The sequence below is a fragment of the Opisthocomus hoazin genome, chromosome 16 (genome assembly GCF_030867145.1).
Source record: "Opisthocomus hoazin isolate bOpiHoa1 chromosome 16, bOpiHoa1.hap1, whole genome shotgun sequence".
In the NCBI taxonomy this organism is placed as follows: Eukaryota; Metazoa; Chordata; class Aves; order Opisthocomiformes; family Opisthocomidae; genus Opisthocomus; species Opisthocomus hoazin.
In genome coordinates this window covers 13,659,199-13,679,488 of record NC_134429.1, presented here as the reverse complement: position 1 = coordinate 13,679,488, position 20,290 = coordinate 13,659,199, and the positions used below count along the sequence as shown (strand labels likewise).

At 37.6% G+C, this 20,290-nt stretch overlaps 1 protein-coding gene across 8 annotated transcripts in view; it reads right to left on the bottom strand.

Annotated features, from left to right (window-relative positions):
- The window catches only part of VPS13D (vacuolar protein sorting 13 homolog D), a 108,523-nt gene that overhangs the window by 46,453 nt on the left and 41,780 nt on the right, over positions 1 to 20,290 (bottom strand). For 4 of the 8 annotated variants that reach the window (XM_075437606.1, XM_075437607.1, XM_075437609.1 and 1 more), the window contains 22 exons: positions 19,662 to 19,784; positions 18,942 to 19,016; positions 16,441 to 16,546; positions 15,939 to 16,091; positions 15,174 to 15,309; positions 14,117 to 14,164; positions 13,214 to 13,364; positions 12,372 to 12,582; positions 10,995 to 11,242; positions 10,132 to 10,323; positions 9,415 to 9,541; positions 8,344 to 8,486; positions 7,356 to 7,486; positions 6,935 to 7,110; positions 6,684 to 6,807; positions 5,617 to 5,852; positions 4,739 to 4,847; positions 3,938 to 4,098; positions 3,482 to 3,590; positions 1,368 to 1,547; positions 985 to 1,101; positions 489 to 638 (listed from right to left, as the gene is read on the bottom strand). In XM_075437606.1, the coding sequence (XP_075293721.1) occupies positions 489 to 638; positions 985 to 1,101; positions 1,368 to 1,547; positions 3,482 to 3,590; positions 3,938 to 4,098; positions 4,739 to 4,847; positions 5,617 to 5,852; positions 6,684 to 6,807; positions 6,935 to 7,110; positions 7,356 to 7,486; positions 8,344 to 8,486; positions 9,415 to 9,541; positions 10,132 to 10,323; positions 10,995 to 11,242; positions 12,372 to 12,582; positions 13,214 to 13,364; positions 14,117 to 14,164; positions 15,174 to 15,309; positions 15,939 to 16,091; positions 16,441 to 16,546; positions 18,942 to 19,016; positions 19,662 to 19,784 (3,206 nt within the window). Of the gene's footprint in view, positions 1 to 488; positions 639 to 984; positions 1,102 to 1,367; positions 1,548 to 1,635; positions 1,818 to 3,481; positions 3,591 to 3,937; positions 4,099 to 4,738; positions 4,848 to 5,616; positions 5,853 to 6,683; positions 6,808 to 6,934; positions 7,111 to 7,355; positions 7,487 to 8,343; positions 8,487 to 9,414; positions 9,542 to 10,131; positions 10,324 to 10,994; positions 11,243 to 12,371; positions 12,583 to 13,213; positions 13,365 to 14,116; positions 14,165 to 15,173; positions 15,310 to 15,938; positions 16,092 to 16,440; positions 16,547 to 18,941; positions 19,017 to 19,661; positions 19,785 to 20,290 lie in introns of those variants that run through there. The other 4 variants (XM_075437610.1, XM_075437611.1, XM_075437612.1 and 1 more) reach the window with 3 other exon arrangements.

Here is a 20,290-nt window from a genome sequence, read left to right as displayed (position 1 = left end):
GTCTTCAGTTTAATTTGTGAATTCAGAATTTCAAAGACTGTACTGAAAACAAAGGTTAAGGCAAAACTCTGCAAAGTCAAAAACAAAATCTAGTTAGAAAAAAATACAAGAGGTTTATATTTCTCTTATTTGTCTATAATTCTATGATTCATACTGTGGTACTACCGGCATCAGGACTCATTTTCAGTGGCTGCTTTTTCATCATGTAATGAAAAAGAACAAAGAACCAGGAAGGGAGAAAAATCTCAATCTGACCCATTTACAAAATAAAATAGATTCTAACTTGCCTAACAGAAATCAACGGCATGAAATACAATATATCATTGTCTCTGCTGTTACTAAGTAGAGAACAATGAAAAAAGGAAACGTCGACGCTAATCGAAACTTCTATGGTATTTGACAGCTCTAAACATTTTTCAAAACTATTATGACAACAAAACCCACAGCAGACCCATGAACAAACACATTTGTTTCAAAATGGCAAATACCTGTATGTCTTGCACACTGAGCTCCAGCACCTGACTTGTCGACAGTTGTGTGTAGTGGACATTAATTCTTGTGAGGCTTGCAAATACTAGCTCTTCAGGAACTTTGTTGACCAAAGACAACCCTATTCCACCTTCCAGTTTCACAAGCACCTGAGAAAACAATATTTGAAGAGGAGAAGAAAGAAACCCCACTAAGAAACCAACACTGAAAAAAACCCCTATGATACTGAATACACACTTCTGCAAAGAAGGGTTTTTTCTGACTCATCTCCAGAGAGGCTGCACACCTCAGTGATGCTTAGTCTTCGAATAAAGAGGTGTTAAGACATATAAACTAAACTTCTAAGAATGAGGAGGTTTAGCAGGAAAATCTACGAGTTCATAACAAGAGCTCATCATGGGGAAAACTTCATGACCAATCCCCCCCAGACTCCCTCTAAAATCTAGAAAGGAAAATAATAAATAAAAGAGACCGATACCAGTTGTAATATCTTACTTCTAACTCCTGCTTTGTGTGTGGATTTTTTAACTTCCGCAGATCTTGTTCCGTAACTGGAAGTTCACCTCCTTCACTGGATAAACGATCATTTCTACGTTGGTTAAAATCTGTTATCTGATAAACAAATAAATTACTACAACCATCACTTTCCTATTTATAAATAACATCTATATTGTCCTACCTTCCAAAATTATTCTTTTTTAAAAATAAGCACAATGAAAACTTATGTTTGAATTATTTCTCTTTTGTGCTATTCCCCTCCCCCTTCAAATCATTATAAAGGTAACTCTGTGTCAGAATTTACAGATGCAAGACAGAAGCAGGTATTTCAAGTACAAGCAAATAATGAAACTAGATTCTAGTCGATGAAGGACCTTCACCTGTAGAACCCTAGTCGGCCCATCCGGGATGACTCTCACAGCTAGTACTCCTGACCCAGGCCTCATCTTCTGGTTTATGAACTGCTGTTCAGGTGGAACTGGCCCCAAAAGTTCAAGCGAAGTATCAGGACCAAGAACAACTTCTGCTCCATCATGAAGACCTCGTATTCCTCCCTTTGCCTAGAAAAAGAAATAAGAGTAAGGAAAAAAAAAAATTAAGTGGTAGGTAAAGGCTTCAGATAATTATTTACATACATTAATTTAAAAGTGTATTTTACTTTCCTCTCCTTCCACAGCTGAAGAAGTAGTCTTCTGAGACTCCATCCCACACTGGGTGTGAGGCAAATTAACAGATTTCTTACTCTTCAGAACTAAAAGAAAAGCAGTCCAGCAGCGTTTTACTTGATATTACTAAAGCTTCTGGTAACTCATGTTTAATCAGTCTGGCAGCTAGAAGAAACAGCCAAGATGAATAATTAAGTATTCCCACTGCACGTTCAGAAACTGAAGCTATCATGATCAAAGATGGGAAGTCGTTCCTGAAAATATTTTCAAAATTACAGAAAGCTTTTTAAAAGATGAACTCTGGGTCTGCAGATGAGAATGTAAACCCTTACTCAGTCAACATCTCAAAACTGCAATGCAGGGCTTTTTGGTTGCTTCAAACTGACAAGCAGCAACTTACTGAGCTACAGTAATATGATCACTGAATGATCAATGCAACATCACGGGATCAAATCAAACAACTTTCTCTAGATCTGTATTTTGGTATTACAATTGAAACACAGCATCAAAGGTGACAAAAGAACACTGCTATCCTTACTGTATCTATTCTGCAGGCAGGAACATTCTTTCATGGCTACTATATTCCTTTAGAATTAATCAGAACTACAAATACAGTCTTAAAAGGTTATTGTGAAGCCTTTGAAGAGTATTTTCCATACTTCTTCCTCCTTGCTCCCTTGCTTACATCAGCAAGCATATGAAACGTCAAAATTGGTTTTGGCAGGATATCTCCAGTTTCTCAGAGGACACATACCATCCCACTGTTACAGAGTGAACAAAATGACCGAGATGCTGGTTTTCTGCATTGCCATCCTGTTCTAAAATGAAGAAATATCCAAAGCACACGTTTTGGAAAAACCCCTAACAACTTACAAGGGATTTAGAAACAAGAGAAGGAAGGGGAAGGGGGGATGTGTGTGTGTGGAACAGAACATGATGGTGTCCCATCTGCAGGATTTTCAAAGTGATATTATCATTCTGTACCGTACAGATCCAATTCCAAATTCATTGCGCGCATAAAAGACTCGCTTTCATCATACAGCTAACATATTCCCTGTGAAGGTACTTTTTCCGCTGAAATGAGGTTGATTTCCATTGCCATTGCTGGCATGATTTATTTTTCAAAATAAACATTAGAAATAATATCACTGTTTATTACAAACATACTTTGCTATTTCAACAATACGCGGGTAACTTATTCAGATTTGTTGTAAGCAATGGATATAGTTGGAACACGTCGGGGGTGGAAGAATCAAAGTTCTTTTGATGTTTAGTTCTAGAATTTGTAAAAGCAATCCAGGCTTTTGTGCTTACAAATTCTACCATCAGCAGGCAGAATTACCAAATAGTGTACAAGCGTTAGCTGTCTGTAACTCAGTTTCCTGCAATGCAAAGAAACAGCAAACAGTTCAAACTGCTTTTAGAATTCTTATTACTGAAGTGTTAGAACCACGATTCTGAGAAGTGCTCGGTTACACACAAATCTTGCCCTCCATCAGTGATCCTGACACAGTCTGCAGTGTTTTCATATTTGGTGTGTGTGAGAATATCAAGGCACTATTTATCACTACACTGTTCGTGTTCAACAATGATCTACTACTAATTTTTTAATTATTTACTTTCAAATTAACAGTGCAGGATGTTTAATTATTTGAAATTGATAAGAACATTCAAACATGAATTTAACCCACACAAGCTGTTTGCGCAAGTCTGGTTTCCTCTGTATTCCAAACTTTGGCCTCAAAGCTTTTAGGTCAATACTAACCCCAAATGACTGTCATCTGTATCAGCAACAGTCAGAATAAATTCAACATATAATCCGTACTGACCTGGACAACAAGTCCATGAATACCACAGGTCAGCTTCCCATCACGAAAACTCCACGTCTGGGTAGTACTGCGCCGCCGATCAGGCTTTCTCAACATCAGGGGCTCGTACCTGCAACGAAAGCACGCCAGCCAACACTCAGAGGATTACAATGGCTCAGTTATACTGTTGAGATAACGGCAAACACTCTAATTTTGTTCAGGATGATTTTCCTAATCTCACTTCTGAAGAGCTCTTTTAACAATCTCCTGCTGAAAATACATCAGCCATGCTTTTAAAAATATTTCCAAGTCACAAAAGTGATCACGAGGTCCGTTCACAAAGACAGATAAAATCTAACTCCTCCACATGCCTTCGGAATCCTTTCTTTCCTTATTCAGAAAATATCACGTTGAATAACCTTGCAAAGACATGGTTAGAATCTACAACAGCTTTCTGAGAAATTGTATTTGCAATACCTGTTATCTGTGACAGCTGCCAGACCTGCAATATCCAAAATCATACACGAGTCCACAGACCGAGGAGAAGGTTTATGGGGGTTATGAGGAACGGAAGAGCCTTCATGGCAAAGCATTCCTGTGCCCATCATTCTCCAAAGCTGGGATCGTTTTCCTGGCTCCTGTTGCATAAAAATTCAACATTTAAGTGAACACAGCAGTACAGAGCAAATATTTCTGTTCTGTTTTGCTATCAGATGCTTTGAATTATAATTCTTGGAATGACTTGTATATATTTATCTTCAGAGCCTGAATCAGAATTAGGAACTAGTTTGTACAATAATTTCCAATTCAGCTCTGATAGTCAATGAATATGCATCTTATGTTAGCATTATTAGAGGCAGAGCTGTATTTACAAGATATTTTTAATCTCAGTAATATGTAAATACAGTTTCTATTTCTTAAGAGCTCCAGAAATAGAAGACTTGGCTTACGATGCAACCATGCCCTACCCTGTACTTCATTAGAACCTTCAACATACAATTACCACACTTGGTTGTCTTCAGAGGCATTTACAATGTTTCGTACCACTTTTATACCAATTCTCTTTTCTGTCATCCTTACCCCCACAGAAGTCTTACATAGAAGCACCACCATAATTCAAGTAACGTGAACTGCAATAACCTGTTGCTTTCAATGGAGTCTGTCTGCACCCTTTAAAAGTTAACATGAAAATGGTTTTATTATTCCCTTCTCCCAGCATATGATTCTACTTCAGCACATAGCAACAGGATTTTAATAAAACTGAATGTATCTTGGTACCTTCTTTTTCAGAACAACTCGTTGAGTCTTTGGAGAAACATCAAGGACAAGCTCTGCATATGCAGCATCTTTATTCGAAGCAACTGGTCTTACACTTGGCTCCTGTAAACTGGAACATCAAGAAAACATCACCATGTTTGTTCAGAGTAGCTGCTTCCTCTATAGATCGAATTAGATCTGTACTAAAAATCCAATCGAGGAAGCTTATGCTTCCAATATAGCCAATCAGACAAAAATTTATATTGAGGTTTTTTCCCTCCTGTTATTTTCAGAATTATCAGGGTAAACTGTCCATCTCAGCACATTCTTTAAAAGGGGCTTTGATTTCTCACTGTGACTAGGAACTTCGCAGGCAGATCAGATGAATTCCAAAGAAAATTTTATCCCTTTCATTGAGGAAAGCAACAAAGCATGTATCAATCTCCTGCAGTTGTTTTCAACAGCATATAAACCAGCGCAAGTTTAAAATTCACAGGCATGTGATAAACAGGTATGTCCTGTGTCACGTGTTCTTAATACACCAAACGAAACTAAGCCCCCAGACGTGACCCTAAATGTCTCTGCTCTTCTAAGATCAGCCAGTGGAGTCACAGCAGATGCCACATGCTAAGTCTTTCTCACTATGTGACAAAGTAAACAATGGCAACCTGCACCAACAAAGCGAAGTCACCACATCCAAACCAGTAAAATATACAGCTTACTGATGGCCAGGCTCAACTGCTGAATTTTGGCATTTCTCCTGCTAGCTACAAGGTTGGCAAAAGTCTAGCTGCATTTGAAAAAACTTTCAAACAGTAACCATTAAGAGAATATTAACGTAAAGCCTAATGAACACCATGAACATTCAAAATATTTTCATCTAACATACAAAGAATTACCCTGAGAAAGTATAGGCAGCAGCAATATAAATGAAGTTTTCATAGTAAAGCTGCTTGCTATCTTGCAAGTCATTCATGCTACAGATGATTTCCGAGGAGCCTGCCCCTTTAACTGTCACCATTATAAAAGGTGGTAGAACAGGTTCATCCCATGCATAATCCAGAGAGGTCATGGGCTTCACTTCAGTGTATAGTCTGGGCTCGACAACACCATGCTGATTAAAAACGACTGGGACCTGTAACAGTTATGAGAGAGGATTTAGTTTCACACAGAAATTGTTAACCAGAGAGATTTTTTGCTATCATTTGTTCATTTTTCAGGAGCTGACCACTGAAACATGTTCAGGTCACTTTTTTTTCCCCATCCCAATGATTTCAGAGGCATTTTCTTCCATTTGAGACTCGATTAAAGATAGTCTCAAAGGGATAAGAAATGTTATCTTTATCTGTCACCTGTGGTTCAAAATGTCCTTAGTCCCATGGTAGCATCCCAAATCCTCCTCATCAAAATTAGGAGGCTTGCCCAGTTCTATTTAACAGTTTAGTACCAAAATCCAGAACAAGAACCAATAGCTATTAAGAGCTCTGTCTCTTGCTCCGATCACGAGGCAGTCAGTAAGTTACTGTCAGACACGCAAAGTAAATTGTCTGGTTTTTATAATCACTGACATGGAAGCCCAAAGACAGAGAGAAAGGAAGTGGCAGCAGTAGCCTGAATTCTTTTTACAGGTTATTCAAGTTCTGAAAATAACACAGAATAGATTAAAACTATCCCCCAGCACAATTTTCTCATCAGTAATAACGCTCTGTCAGATTTTTAATACACTCATGAAAGTGACAATGTTAGCACTATTGAACAATATGAAGTAGTTGAGTACTTCGAATTTATACTAAAACTTCAGAAAACTACAATTATTATACACAAATGCCTCTTGCTACACACACTTCCATTTTATTTCATTACACAAGCCAGTCATTTCCCTCTTCTAACAAATACAAAATAATTCCTACTATACTTTTTTTTTACTAAAAAATAAAACAAAAAAAGTGATTTTTTGCTCTTTTACCTTGGAGAAATTGTCTATGCGGAAAGGTGGTGGTAACTGATCTGTGTCACTGAACGCAATGTGGTATGTAGCTCCCTGCAGAGTAATTTCTACTCTTAAGAAGTAACATTTTCCCAGGGTGTCCCTGAACAAAAACAAAGAAATGCAGCAGAGGTAGGCTTCTGATCTGTTACCCCCAATCCTAAATGCTAAACAGCTGCTTCCATCAAAAAATGGAAGCACACTACAGAAGATCTATATATAATAGCTACCTCATATTAATATGGAACGAGTTATTTTTGTTGACTTCAAAGCCCCCAGACCAAATGCAGTTCGGGACATCCATTAGTCTCACACATAACAGCTGATCATAATCATTACGTGGCCAGTGGAACACGACGCTGGAGCCAGGAAGTGTGGAGATGTAGCCATCAGGATTGGATGTTCCCTAGCAACAGAAATCGGTAGAAACATATCCTATAAGTATTAAAAAATACAATATTAATCTATATGCCACTCCAATACGAACACAGTAATTACTCCGTTAGGTGGATGCTGGTGTTAGAATAACGAGAAAGAGCCTCATCACCAGCCAATGACACTTCCAAGTATAATGTTTGTGTTTGTTTTGGTTAGAAGATGCTGTGACCAACTACAGGTATGGTAACAAGGAACAGCAAGGAAGCAGCTTACCCGACCTCTGGCGAACTCCCGCTGAACAAAGGCAAGCTTGTAGGTTGATTTATTATCTAACAGGTAACGGGGTGCAAATGTTACCATGCATGTATCAATATAACGGCCTCTACCTTTTTTAACATCAATACCTAGTAATAAAAACAAGTTAAAAATAAAGCTATTATTTACAAGATAAAAGACAAGACCTGCCACAACACATTTCACGTAAGTTCTTTTTCTTGGGTTCCTGAGATGTGCTGTTTCTGCCTTACCACTGCTATATTTTAAAACACTATTTTAAACAGTAAACGTAATTTTATGCCATCTGTTACCCTTTATTTCTCAGGTAAAATTTGGAGATCGTAAGCACTGCAGATAAAAACCCCTGTTTTCCAATCACAAGTAAATCCACCGAAGTAATTACTCCACTTTTAAACATATGAAAAATTCCTCCAAAATCACTGTGGAGTAACTTCCAAACTCTGAAAATCTATCCTGTCATGCAATTAAATACCAGAAATTTCCAAATAAATTTACTTTAGGTACCCCAGGAGCGCAAGGCAGACAGACATTGCACTCCTCCACGTCAGCCTACAGAGGCATTACACAGCAAAAACTACAGGAGCAGCACACAGCCGAACGGTTACAGGATACAGACACTCAAACTTATCAAACACAGTTAACGTGGTGGGATTTCAAATGTACTCAGAAGTAACATCTAGGGGGAATAAAGACAAAGAAAATCTAGTTTTTAAATGCAGTCATTAATACTCAATGATGAAATGTAAAACTAAAAATAACTGAAAAATAATTTTTAAGCTAATGAAATTCTAAACAAAGATGTAAAAATACTTCTAATAGTATTTTTTGTTTAATAATTTTCTCTGGACCCTCAAAATCCTTACAACATACGTTTGCCTGCTGTAACCATTCCGTTTCTGGTGTCACTGACACCACGTCTTACCAAGTGCTACAGTATTTCTCAGGTGCTCCTACCAACACCTACCGATGTTGTAAATGAGGCCTGGCCGGTTCCCATGCTGGATCACTTTAAGGGCTCTGACACCACTACCACCGTCCAGGGAGAAACCCTGGCACCAGCCAGGCATACCTTCAGGATGGATCCCTTTGCCAACCCGCATTGTACAACTAAGGGTAAGAAAAAAAAACAAAAATGTACTCTTTAAATGAAGGATCAGCTATCAACACGATGATGATGACAGTCACATACCCAGATACAAAAAGAACATCTGTGGTTTAATGTAAAAGCATTAGAAGCCACAATAAATCTCTTCTTAATTCATTCTGCATTTCTGCCATAAACTCTTTCAACATATTGATCAAGATTCAGCGACCATTTCTTTTCAAAGGTTTGGTAATTTTCAGACTGATTGACCACAACAACATTTGTGTGTCTTTTTTCTTTGAAAGAAAAAAGAAAATTTGGAATAATTTTTTGTGATAAATTTATCTGTTATTCATTTGAGCAAAAATCCCAGAACATTTCAGATAAATTTACTTTAAATCAATGTTCTGTTTTCTTATTTTCATGGAAAAACCAAGTTCACCCCTTGATGCCCGTTAAAGGAACTGAAAAGTTTCCTCTCTGAAATCCTATCATTTCCTTCTACATCCAAATCACCGACAGCTCTGCTGCGTGTTGTCTTCCTACTAAGGGACTGCTACTACTTCTCTATTAACATTCAGACGTTAGGATTAGGGGCTCGGAGTGGGGTTTTTTTACTGGTAACAAAGTAAATTATACAACTTGGTAAGTCTCTTCAAAAAGCTTTTTGATTTTCTTACAAAAGAAGCCCGAGTTCAAAACATGCAAAATAAAACCAAAGCAGCCTGCGGACACAACAGAACGTGCCAACCAAGGAGTTTTCAGTAGGAAATGTCTGAAGATCCAATACGCTTATTTCAGTATTTAGAAACTTAATAACAGATCATCTTAACAGGGAAAGACTCGTCCTACATGATATTCATACTAGTGTATCAGCACCCAATCCTCTGCAAATTACTTTCACGCTTTGTGAAGTTCCTCCTGTCTGCTCTGCCTGCGGTATTTACTTACAAGTTTGGCTGTTCTTTGTCAGCGTAACAGAACAGAAGTGGGCTGAGGCTCCTAGCAAGCTCGTGCTCTTCAAACTGACCTGCAGCATCGGTTTTTGCATTATCTTGCCTGAAGATAAGTGGCAATCCTTTAAGTAAACACAAAAAAATGGAGTGTCAAACTACATTTCATCTTTGCACAAATTAAAATCAGAATGGTAATAACTACTTCAAATCACGGAACAATCTAAAATACTTCAGCTGTAGTATTAGCCACCAGTCTGCACGCATTCTCCCTCTCGTTCTCTGTCTAACCTGCTTAACAGCTGCGAGCCACGGAGGTCTGCTCCATGCAGAGAAGGAGTTCTAGCTCTAAGAGTGCCAATGGATGTTAACATGAAGTAGCTGCAATTTAGACCTGCTGCTTTCTCAAGGCACTTTAGTCTTTGAAAACCACAATTTTAACAGTGATATAACCTACGTGGATTTATTTAGAGGTACAATAGCTCATGTCTAAAAATCTGCAATATAGCAGTCTAAGTCATCTGTAACTTTGTCAAACAATAGCTGCTGGCACTGTAAAAAAAAAAAAAAAAACAAAAAAAAAACCTGCAACTTTACTTCCTCTTAAGTAGTGTTTAAAAGCTCTGTTTCGCTAGAAAGCTAATCAAAACACTGCATGAAATCTTTATTTCCCAGTTCATGATTACAGCTGTGAAAGCAAATACTGTAAACTTACCTGTCTTGTTGATTAACCAATATGGTGCTGAAATCAGTATTTTTAGAGAACCTTCAGCACGACATACAATCCTTATGGTCAAATTTAGCAGTCGTTTGTTGACATCATACAATCGCATCCGCACCATGTAGTTTTGTGTCCCAGGAGGAATCAACAGCTCTTTGCAGATCGGGAAGTTTTCTAGCAATACCCCTGCAAAACCAAAATAAACCAAAATGAACCCAGACATCACCCACAGAGAAACATTAGTTTCTGATGAGCACACAGGTTGGCGTTTCATGTGGCTTGATTCTTCTGAATATTTCATATACCTTACCCGGATTAGCTTCCAAATCTGCCCAGTGTAGCAACCTGTAACCTCATGAACAAATGCTTCAATTTAAGTCACAAGCAGCAACAAAAGCTCTGTAAAGAACCCTGCGCAGGGCTAGTTACTGCTTTAGGCATCAGAAGTCCAGCCAGTGCCGAGTAATTCCATATGTACTCTCAACATGAACAACTTCTGTCAGAAAGAAAACAGCAAGAACACCCAGAATGGTGGCAACTTCTTTGATTTATTCCCTTCTTTATCACTGTTCTCTCCAGTTTCCACTGTTTCCACTCAGGAAAATGAGAAAAGAGCCGAATCAGACCAAGACAGCTGACAGACTTGGGGGAATGACAGCAATATCAGTATCTTTTTTGGATGCATGCACTTGGTTATTAACTATAAGAAGCCCTGCAACCCACTGAAATATTCACATAAATGTTTTCTATTTTTTAATTATTTCCATTCATATACCATAGTTCCTTGTAAAAGAAACAGTTATATTGAGGTACTCCTCTGTGAGGATCAGAAAGTGGTCTCTGAAAAAGAACCTTACCAAGCTCAATGTTCTGAGATGTATCGGCTGTGTGCAATGCTGCCTCTTTGCCAGGTTTTAAAGTCCCATTAATTTGCATTCCTTTAACATAGAACTCAAGTTCACAAGGCAGCAAGTTACAGATTACCACCGTTGGCAAGAGGTAAATAGTATGCCCAGGCTGTCTGAAAATCTGTTTAGCACTGTCAGAAAATATGTTGGAGGGCATGTAATCCGGGTAATTTTCTTTCTTTATAGCCACACAGAACCTGTAAAGGCAGACGTATGCGAGAAGTCAATTAACTCAATGGAATAACTGAACCCTGTCTTTGTGTATTGCACTAAATCCCACAACATGCTATAACTTCAGGACTGACCGGAAAAATAGCATTTAGAATTGTTCTCCACATAATTAGTTCAGCGTCTGATTATAAGGTATTTTGTATGTATGCCTCACACTACAGCAACAGGTATTTCCTGATTTTAATCAAATTAACTTGGTCACTCAAAAAAACTCGTCTGTTCAAAGACCTAAGAGAAAATTGCTTTTATAGATTACCAACTTTAAGACCAACTTCCATAAACTCACCAAAACACATTATCAGCTGTTACTAAAAAGAGATTTTAACTACTGAACTTATAACCATATTCTTAAACACAAATGCTGAACACGTCCTTCTTCCTAGTAGATATATCCTTGCTTTGGCCACCTGACACTGCAGTTTTTCATTAATTAAAGGCAAAAAATTGAGTAAGTAAACCTTCATTTTAAATAACTTTTAAATTTACCTCCCTTCAAAAACAAAACTCATTCATTAAGAAATGAACTATGGAACTGACACACAGAAGAACTATATACTATGTAAACGTCATTTCCTGAAACAACTTCCATAATCCCTATTCTAGTATTTCCTAAATTCAGAGCATCCCTAAATCCATCATATCAGTTAATGACAAAATTCCATTAAGTCCTCACTATGCAGTGACATTTTGGGGCTTAGAATGGAGTACGGAATGTTCAGGACAAAGAATGAGTATCTGCAAACACACTATGGCAAACCACTCGTTTTTCTCAGTAAGACAGACTAGACAATTTAACATAAGACCACATTCTATTTTCCAACCTTTTCTTTTTTACAATAAATATTAATAGTGTGCCTACTTTGTATTCTCAGACATTTGCTAATAGACACTGTCAAAGGGGCTTCAAGGAGCCCTGAAGAAATACAGCAGTTACGCTTCAATGCCTGCTCATTATTCAACAGACCAAACAAAACGTCCCATTAAACTGCAGAAGCTTTCATCTCGAAGTATTTTCTTTCCTGTTACTTATTTCCAAGGTATTTCATTCATCAGAAGATAACACAGCTTACAGAGAAATAATTAGGTCTTAACTACCTGAAAAAACGGGTATTTTCAGACTCCATTGAATGACACTCTCGCTTGCTACTGCAAACTTCTGCTGTCTTCTGAACATCAGTCCAGTGAATTGGAGCCTTACAGAAAAAGACTCCCATTCCTTTTGGCCTGGCTTGCAAACGCCAAGATGTCAGATGTAATGGAACAGCAAAGGAATCTCCTGGCATAACTGCTGGAAGGACTACAGGTTCTGCAATCAGAGAATAAAACACACATACTAAACCGGCCCCTTTACTGAAAAGCATAAAATTTTGAAAAAGCAAGTCTCAAATTTTTGTATGCAACATGTTTCATTTTAACATAAACCACTAGCTACTTCATGTATGTTTCAAACACCAACCTGCTGTTTTAAGCCCTGTTAACAATCTGGCAGCAGGCAAATTTAGGTGTGTAAATCTGAAACTGGAAACAGACTCTAAACTTGCTGGAATTCAAATTCTTTTTCCTTGGATGCTTTAGTGAAAATGCTTATTTCAAAAAGACCTCATCCATAATATTTTGGGTGGATTATCAGCATACCGTTACATTTCTAGATTGTACCTTTGCATGCTAACACCTGAAACCTTCTAGACTACTGCTAAAAGATATAATATGCTACATACAGAAATAAGATTCAGTCTTTACAGAGTCTCAGCTTTCCCTGTTTACCTGAACAATAAGGAAAAATCCTGCCAGGTTTTCTAGCTTGCCCTGCTGATTACTTTCTGCTTAAGATTAGCCATTTCCCCTCCAGGGAGGTTTACTCTGTTGTGAACAGGCGGCAGTGAACCTTCCTGGGGAGGAAGCTAAAGATTCCCAGTAGCATGGAATACAACACCTACTGTCAGGAGCAGAAGGACTATCTAGTCTTAGTTCCATTGGCGTTTCCAGCTTGTTCTTCACCATCAAGGCTGAGCGTACTGTTATCACCTTCCGAGCACTACCTTCCATGGTAACTTCAAAGACCACACGAACTGGAGGCAATGAAGAAAACTGGAAGATATTTAAAAGCATTAAAAAGCTCAGGTAATGATTATACCTAGAAGAGGGACACCTCAATTCTGAAGCAGTAACTGCTGGAGTAAGAACTTGCCAATGGAGTCCAACCACGTGCAACACCTAAGGTATATACCATTTCATAATAATGATTTATAATCCTGTACCACCTCCTCAAAACAAAATAAAATTAACTATAAAAAAGCAATTCTAAATACTAACAACTCTATATGATGCAAGTTCAAGTAAGAGCAACACAGATCCTAAAAAAACACTTTATACACTATCTCACTATTACATTATTGTATAAATTCATGGAGTTTGAATTCCAAGCCTCATATAATTCAACAGTCACTCACCATTCCTATCCGCCTAAACTAAAAAACAAGCTGTAGTTTTCTAAAAATATTCATAATTTCTTCACTCTTACCTGCCCTTCTACTGTGGTGTTTTATCTCTTACATTATACAAAGTCATTGTCACTTTGATCCTGAAAACCACACTTTATATGGGCTCATGCTGGAATTCACATACTGGAATTTAAGACCCATTTCCAACCAAACATTTACATGGGTAAGGCATGGTAAGTCATGTTAAATACTTGTTCTAATTTGGAAGTTTGTTTTGTTTGCTTGACTTTTGTTTCCCTTCTATTGAAAAGGTTGTAGAAGAGTGGAAAAACCAGTTCACTTGTAGAATTATGCTAGTCTTATTTAAGTAGCTCTCAAAAAATGAAAATATATACTCACGTAGACTTGTGGATGTATTATATTTGTTCTACTTATTGGGCTTCCAAGCTGGGAAAAAAGTAAACAAGAAAGTTAGAATTGTTCAACTTTTAAGATATTACGCTCAGTTGTAATACAGAGCACTCTTACAGAAGAATAAAGTAAATACCTTCACCATTTTGTGCTTGTGATCTTTAACACAGCTTGGAAAACATGTCAGAACTATATTAGCAAAACCTGTTTGTAATACTGCTTTAAAAATAAACAAACCTGAAGGAAGAAGGCTTGTTGAAAAAAAAGAAAAAAGCGACAGAAGCTGTTCCTGAACAGCAATTCTCATTAATTTGCATCCTTTTCCTTCAAGAATCAAGTTACAGAGAGAGATGATGCTTTTATGCTTCAATAGGAAAACATCAGAAATGATTCAAATAAGAGACTACTGGCTCTGGTCAGCAGTATCATGAAATAAAATTCTAATCCTGTTTTATACCAAAAAGATCTCGCCTTCCAATTTCTCCGGTGCTCAACAATTTTCAGTAGCTAGTCTCAAAACTTCACCAGTTTTGAAATCCACAAGATCGTTTTTATCATTGAGCCTCAGCTACCAACAGCCAGCCTGCTGATTATTACAATTGCATTTTTCCTTTATGACAAGTATATTTTGTCTAAGCAGCCACATATTTCAACAACCTCTACGCTTACAGGAAATTGCCAGTGCTGTTTATTTTAAGTAAATTCAACACATGAGAAGCATTCCTGCAATAAAAGAAACAAAAGTAGCTGCTGAAACACTGTGCTGCTTTAAAGCTCAACCTGCGCAAGTCCATGACACTGTCAGTAATGCGTTTGTTCTGTCACTGGAAGCCCCGGCTGCTAAGCACAGTCTAACTGCTGACTGCTCTGCTTGGTTTTTTGTTATGCATAAAACTGCCAGTTAGGCAGTCAGCATCTCCAAACTCTCCCAATCCAAGCTAACTGGAAAGCAGACAATCAGCTGCTTTAAGATCAAAATCTTGAAGACACAATTGCTCTCAAATTACATATTCTGTTAAAACTAACACTCCAAATCAGAACTTACAGTAGAAGAGGATGAGTTCTTATCTGGTGCAGCATATCGGAAAAATGTTCCAACTTTGTCTACAGATACTGGACTGACTTCTTCCCAGCCATTTACTCTCACTTGCAGCTGATGAATTCTTAGATCATGTGTGTGCCTACCAGGTTAGATCAAGTGAAATTACTAATAAGCATTATTGTACAGTGTAAACACCAAACAGTTCAAACCAAGAACATCCTCCAGATTCTGAACAAAGAATCTCACTGAAGCATTAAGCAAAAAAAAAGTCTCAAGAGTTTTTCCATTTCATGAATAAAGACAGACCTTATTCTACATCTATTATTCCACCTTCCCTAATGAACATACAGAAGTACAACAATGCCATACAAACAAAAATAAAAGCATGCTACATATACATTAAGTTTTTCTAGCTCTTAACAGTGATAATGCTCATGCTGAACAAACAATGCTACGCCCCCTGAGTCCTTTAGAATAAAGGACATATGACTTGTAGTTGAGGCCGCCAAGTCTCTAAAAGCTCATAATGATCCAGCACACATCTAGGAATGGCTGCCACCAATAGCAACATATTGCTAGCTGCTTCCGAGACAATTGATAATTTAACTCTATACAGAGTTTTAAATATTCAAACCCAAAACATTAACAGGAGATTTAAAAACATACCCACTTTTTAATGAAAATCTGCTAGTGTCCTCACAACTATGATCCTATGTGTTCCACACACAAGTGTGTCAAAACACAACTCTAAGCCCAGTGTCCCTTCACCTGTGTCTGAGTTTCCCTCTGGCTTCAAATTCAAATGGAACCTCTTCCCCGGTGATAACTTCTTGCCATTCACTGACATTATGGGCATCATCCAGCAATGTCCTGTTCTCCTCAGGAACAACACCTGGACTCCCACTGTGAGACAGTGCAGCCCTATGAAGAGAACCACATCATTTGACACACTGACAAAATGACCACTTCACTTTTTTGTCTGCCTCAGTTTACAGAAGTCCTGCACTAAACACATATACATAATGAACATATCTGACCGGTTTTCAAATTCTCTTGGGCCTCTTGGGGGGGGGGGGGGGGGGGGGGGGGGAGAAATCCTTTTTTCAGTAGTAAAACTACCTCACTGTATAAGAAAAAGCTTTTAATTAAGAAAGACTGGGAGTTGCCTATGTTTCTCTGCAAGAAAATAGAAGCACCGAAAACAATAGGGTTTGGCTGACACGCTAGAGAAGTCAAATACTGTCAAACTGACCCCACCACAGCTTCTTACCGGGTGGGCGTTGTAGTTAGGGTGGCAAACCACAGAGCGCATCCAGTATGATTTCTCAGAGCAAATGGGACAAATGGCTGCCTGCGTTTTGGAGTCTTCATTTCAGCTATAAAAGAGAATAAAGATTTGTCTAAATGTTTATGAGAGAAACATTCATCAGATGCTAAGGTAGGATGAGACACAATGGCTGAGAACCACAACCTGCACTAATAAAAACAGATCGAAGAAACAGGGTAACATTACTAAAAACATTTTAATATTTGGTATCTATTACAGAAATGGTACCAAGCAAACAGAAAGTCTTCCCGTCCATCAACCCCCCCCCCCAGGAACTGAGCTTAATCTACCTGTTCTTTTGTTTCTTCGGATCAAGTCTTACCAAATACTATGCCTCCAGTTTAACTGACATGTAGAAAACCTATCTAAAAACCCAATCATAATCAGTAACTTCACATATACATCCAAATGCTCATAAAGTATTAAACATGTATTCACTTATAATTAGGATTTATGCTCTATTTCACGTGAAAAATACAGGATTATCTGCTACCCTCTTTAAATGGGACTTTAATCCTCGAAGACTGAACAAGTAGAAATATTTTCCTACACAGGATAAAGCCTAGTAAAAAAAGTTAATGCAACCAAAGGTAATCTGGTTTTGTTAAAACGCTGGGACAGCAAAACCCCAGAACAAGAAACGTCACCTACCACGTTTGACTTCTTTCAAGTTTGCATTACTAACCAGCACACAAGAGTTACTCTCATCTTCCATACTGCAGTACATCATATCTGTGAAAATACTTACTGTGTTTGCACAGACACCCCCCCAGTCAAATTCCACTAACTACTTAAAAAAGAAGATAAATGGCTGCTCCCTAAATATATAAATCTTTTTGTATGAGAAGTAGAAAGGCGGCACACACAATAAATCAGCTGCTTAAAGAAAAGGTAAGACATAAATGAAATCTACTCCACAGAACGTATCTGCAGTCACTCCAAAGGCTGACTGATACAAGGTGAAGTACTTCCCGTTCTGAGACTCGCTCATCCCACCACCACGTGTCTAGCTAAGGATAACTTAAGCACAGGTTTACAGAGGCAAGAAGGGATAACGCAGAGTGGGTAAGTTTTTGAAGGAGTTATTGATGACTGCATATAACTTTCTTCCAAATCACCAAAACAAATTCCTATACACCTTACTTTGTCAGTGGAGACTTCAATTCGATCTCTCGAAAGCTTACAGAGAAAGTTCCTCCCAATTAAATGGCAAGAAGATTAAATTATTGAAAATGAAAACTCTGATTTTTACCAACTGCAAATAAACCAATTTTTTTAGTGTTGAACTTGACTTTATACATTTTTTTGGCTAGCTCAGGTTCTACAAAATTACAGACCAGAAGCCAAATAAATGTTTACTCTGGCATTTAAACAGTTGCCAATTTATTTTTTGAGACTAAAAAAAGAATTTTTGGACTATGGCCTGATTTTAAAACATAAAGTTCCAACTTGAGACTACTGCCTGAAAATAAAGACTCTCATACAAGGAGGGGTTTTTTCATTATTCATTTCATCATTTAGTTGCAACACCCACTAGAAGCCGAACAATAAATGTTGAGTTTTGTTGTTATCACACACACAAAAAAACCCTTCCTGAAAAATAACTCAGAAAAATAAATCATCCTATCACTTTCCGTTTTCTGGGGTTTTTTTAAACATCTATGAACTGTCTGCAACCACTCAGAGAAAATGTTTCTAAGGGGCAGCCTAAACGTGCCAAAGATGTAGATTTTTAGAAAGCTTTCTCTCCTCCCATTCATCAACTTTTCTACATGGTGACGTATTTATCAAGTGTGCTGTTTTGTCTTCTATAATGTTAAAAATCTTAAAAAATAAAAATTAAGAATTTTTACTTTAAACTGGATGGTTTTGCCTCTATACTGTACTGTCAAATATAAACCATACAAATTAACAAGATATTTATTATGAATGCCTTACTTCCTAAGGCTTAATGAAAACAGAAAAAACACTGGAAACAGTTCCTTCTGAATGCATCTCAAAGTTCTAAACAGCTACATATATATGCTGAATCAAGCATAAGTATGTACATCAAACATACAGTTGTATATTTTTAGCATATAAAATAAAAAATCTTGTGATTTTATTACACTATTTTTAATCACAGTATACTGTTTCTCTAGAAAAGGGACACTGAAGAGTCAACAATTCATATAACCTTTCTCAAGCAGACAGTCTAGCTGCACAGGATTAGTTATACTTCTCTCTGTCTGAATGGCCCAGAGAGGAACGTAAGAGAAAGACAGGATGAAATACTAAGTTAAGCAGCTTAAAAGCAAAGCAGCTATTATGTTGTTTGGTTTTGGCTTTTTTGTTCGCTTATTTGTCTTAAATACAGGGGGCTGCAAGTCACACACAACACAGTATTGTACAAGAGCCTTTCAAAGAAGGAAGAAACCTTTTTGTCTCTCTCTGCCATACTGTACCTCTAGCATAGACTTGATGCTCTAGGTTAGTCAAACTGGCTGTACTCCTAGTTCTAAGGTAGACAAGAGGAAGGCCTGGCAGACAGGAAAGACAAAGTTAGCAGGTAAGAAAAAACACATAAAGAGACGTAGACTCTTCCCCACCATGCATCAGGAAAGATACAGACAGCTGGCATCATGCAATTGGTGTATGAGTCTCTACTCGTTTGCTTACACTAAGTTGTTATTTGAATTACTAAAATTTCTTCCAGAACTAACACTGGGAGAAAAGAAGTTGAAAAGACCTGCCACGTACCAAAAGCTATTACTTAAGAGAATTGTTTCACAAATATAACAGCATTTTTTTCCAGAAACTCAGTCACTTAGGTCTTTGAGGGTACAGAAAGAAAAAAGATCACCTCTGAACTGCACACCCTAAACTCAACACTCCTATCTTTGACATAATAGTCACTCATTAACTGAGAAAGTGTGACAAAAAAAGAAAGCAGAGCTAGCAGTGCAAAGCTCTCACTCAAAGCTAAGCAGCCGGAAGGCTTCTGTTTCTAAAGAACTGAACACAATTGAAGAGGAAAATAGCATTTTTGTCTTTCTTTTTGCCAAATATCTGTAATAATTCATTGTATGCTATGAAGACCAAATACTTGTGTTTGCAATACATTAGACAGATAACTCTGTACGTCAGGACTGTTTGAAATAAAATGTGATTAATGAGTATCATACTCTGCCCAAAACATGGTGGATCCACCGAAGAACCCATCCAGTCTTCCAAACTGATTACATTCACTTCTTCGTCCTGTTTACAGTAATCTTCCATCCATGACTGTTTGGTACATGTGTATTGTTCTAGAGGAATACAAGCACAGACAGTAAATGTCTCCAAGGTGGCAGTAACCAAAGTAATTGGAAAGCATATTAAATTCATAACACTAAAGTTACTCCCCTTTAATGGCAGAAGTTTCACTTCACTGCTTTTCGTATGAGTCACGTAAGTTAAAGACAAACAACAGCTCATGAAATCACAGCAGTGTCTTCAAAAACAAATGTTTTTATATTGTTGAGATTTATTTTTTTTCAGACTTTCAGTGGAATTTTATGTTCTTAAGATACTCCTGTGGCAATGTAAGAGCTCTCTCTGAGGAGGCAATTAACCTTAAATATTTACATCTTAGCAGTTTCTAATTTTTTTTCTTTTTAAGAGGTACATGCACATTCCTGCATAAATAACATGACACCAAGAGAGTCCTCTGGCACCGTATTAGTCATAAACTAGCCTTACTACTTGTTATCACTAGTATTAAAAAGTACCATGGGAACTCTTCAGAATCATTAATCAGCGTCTTTTCCTCCCA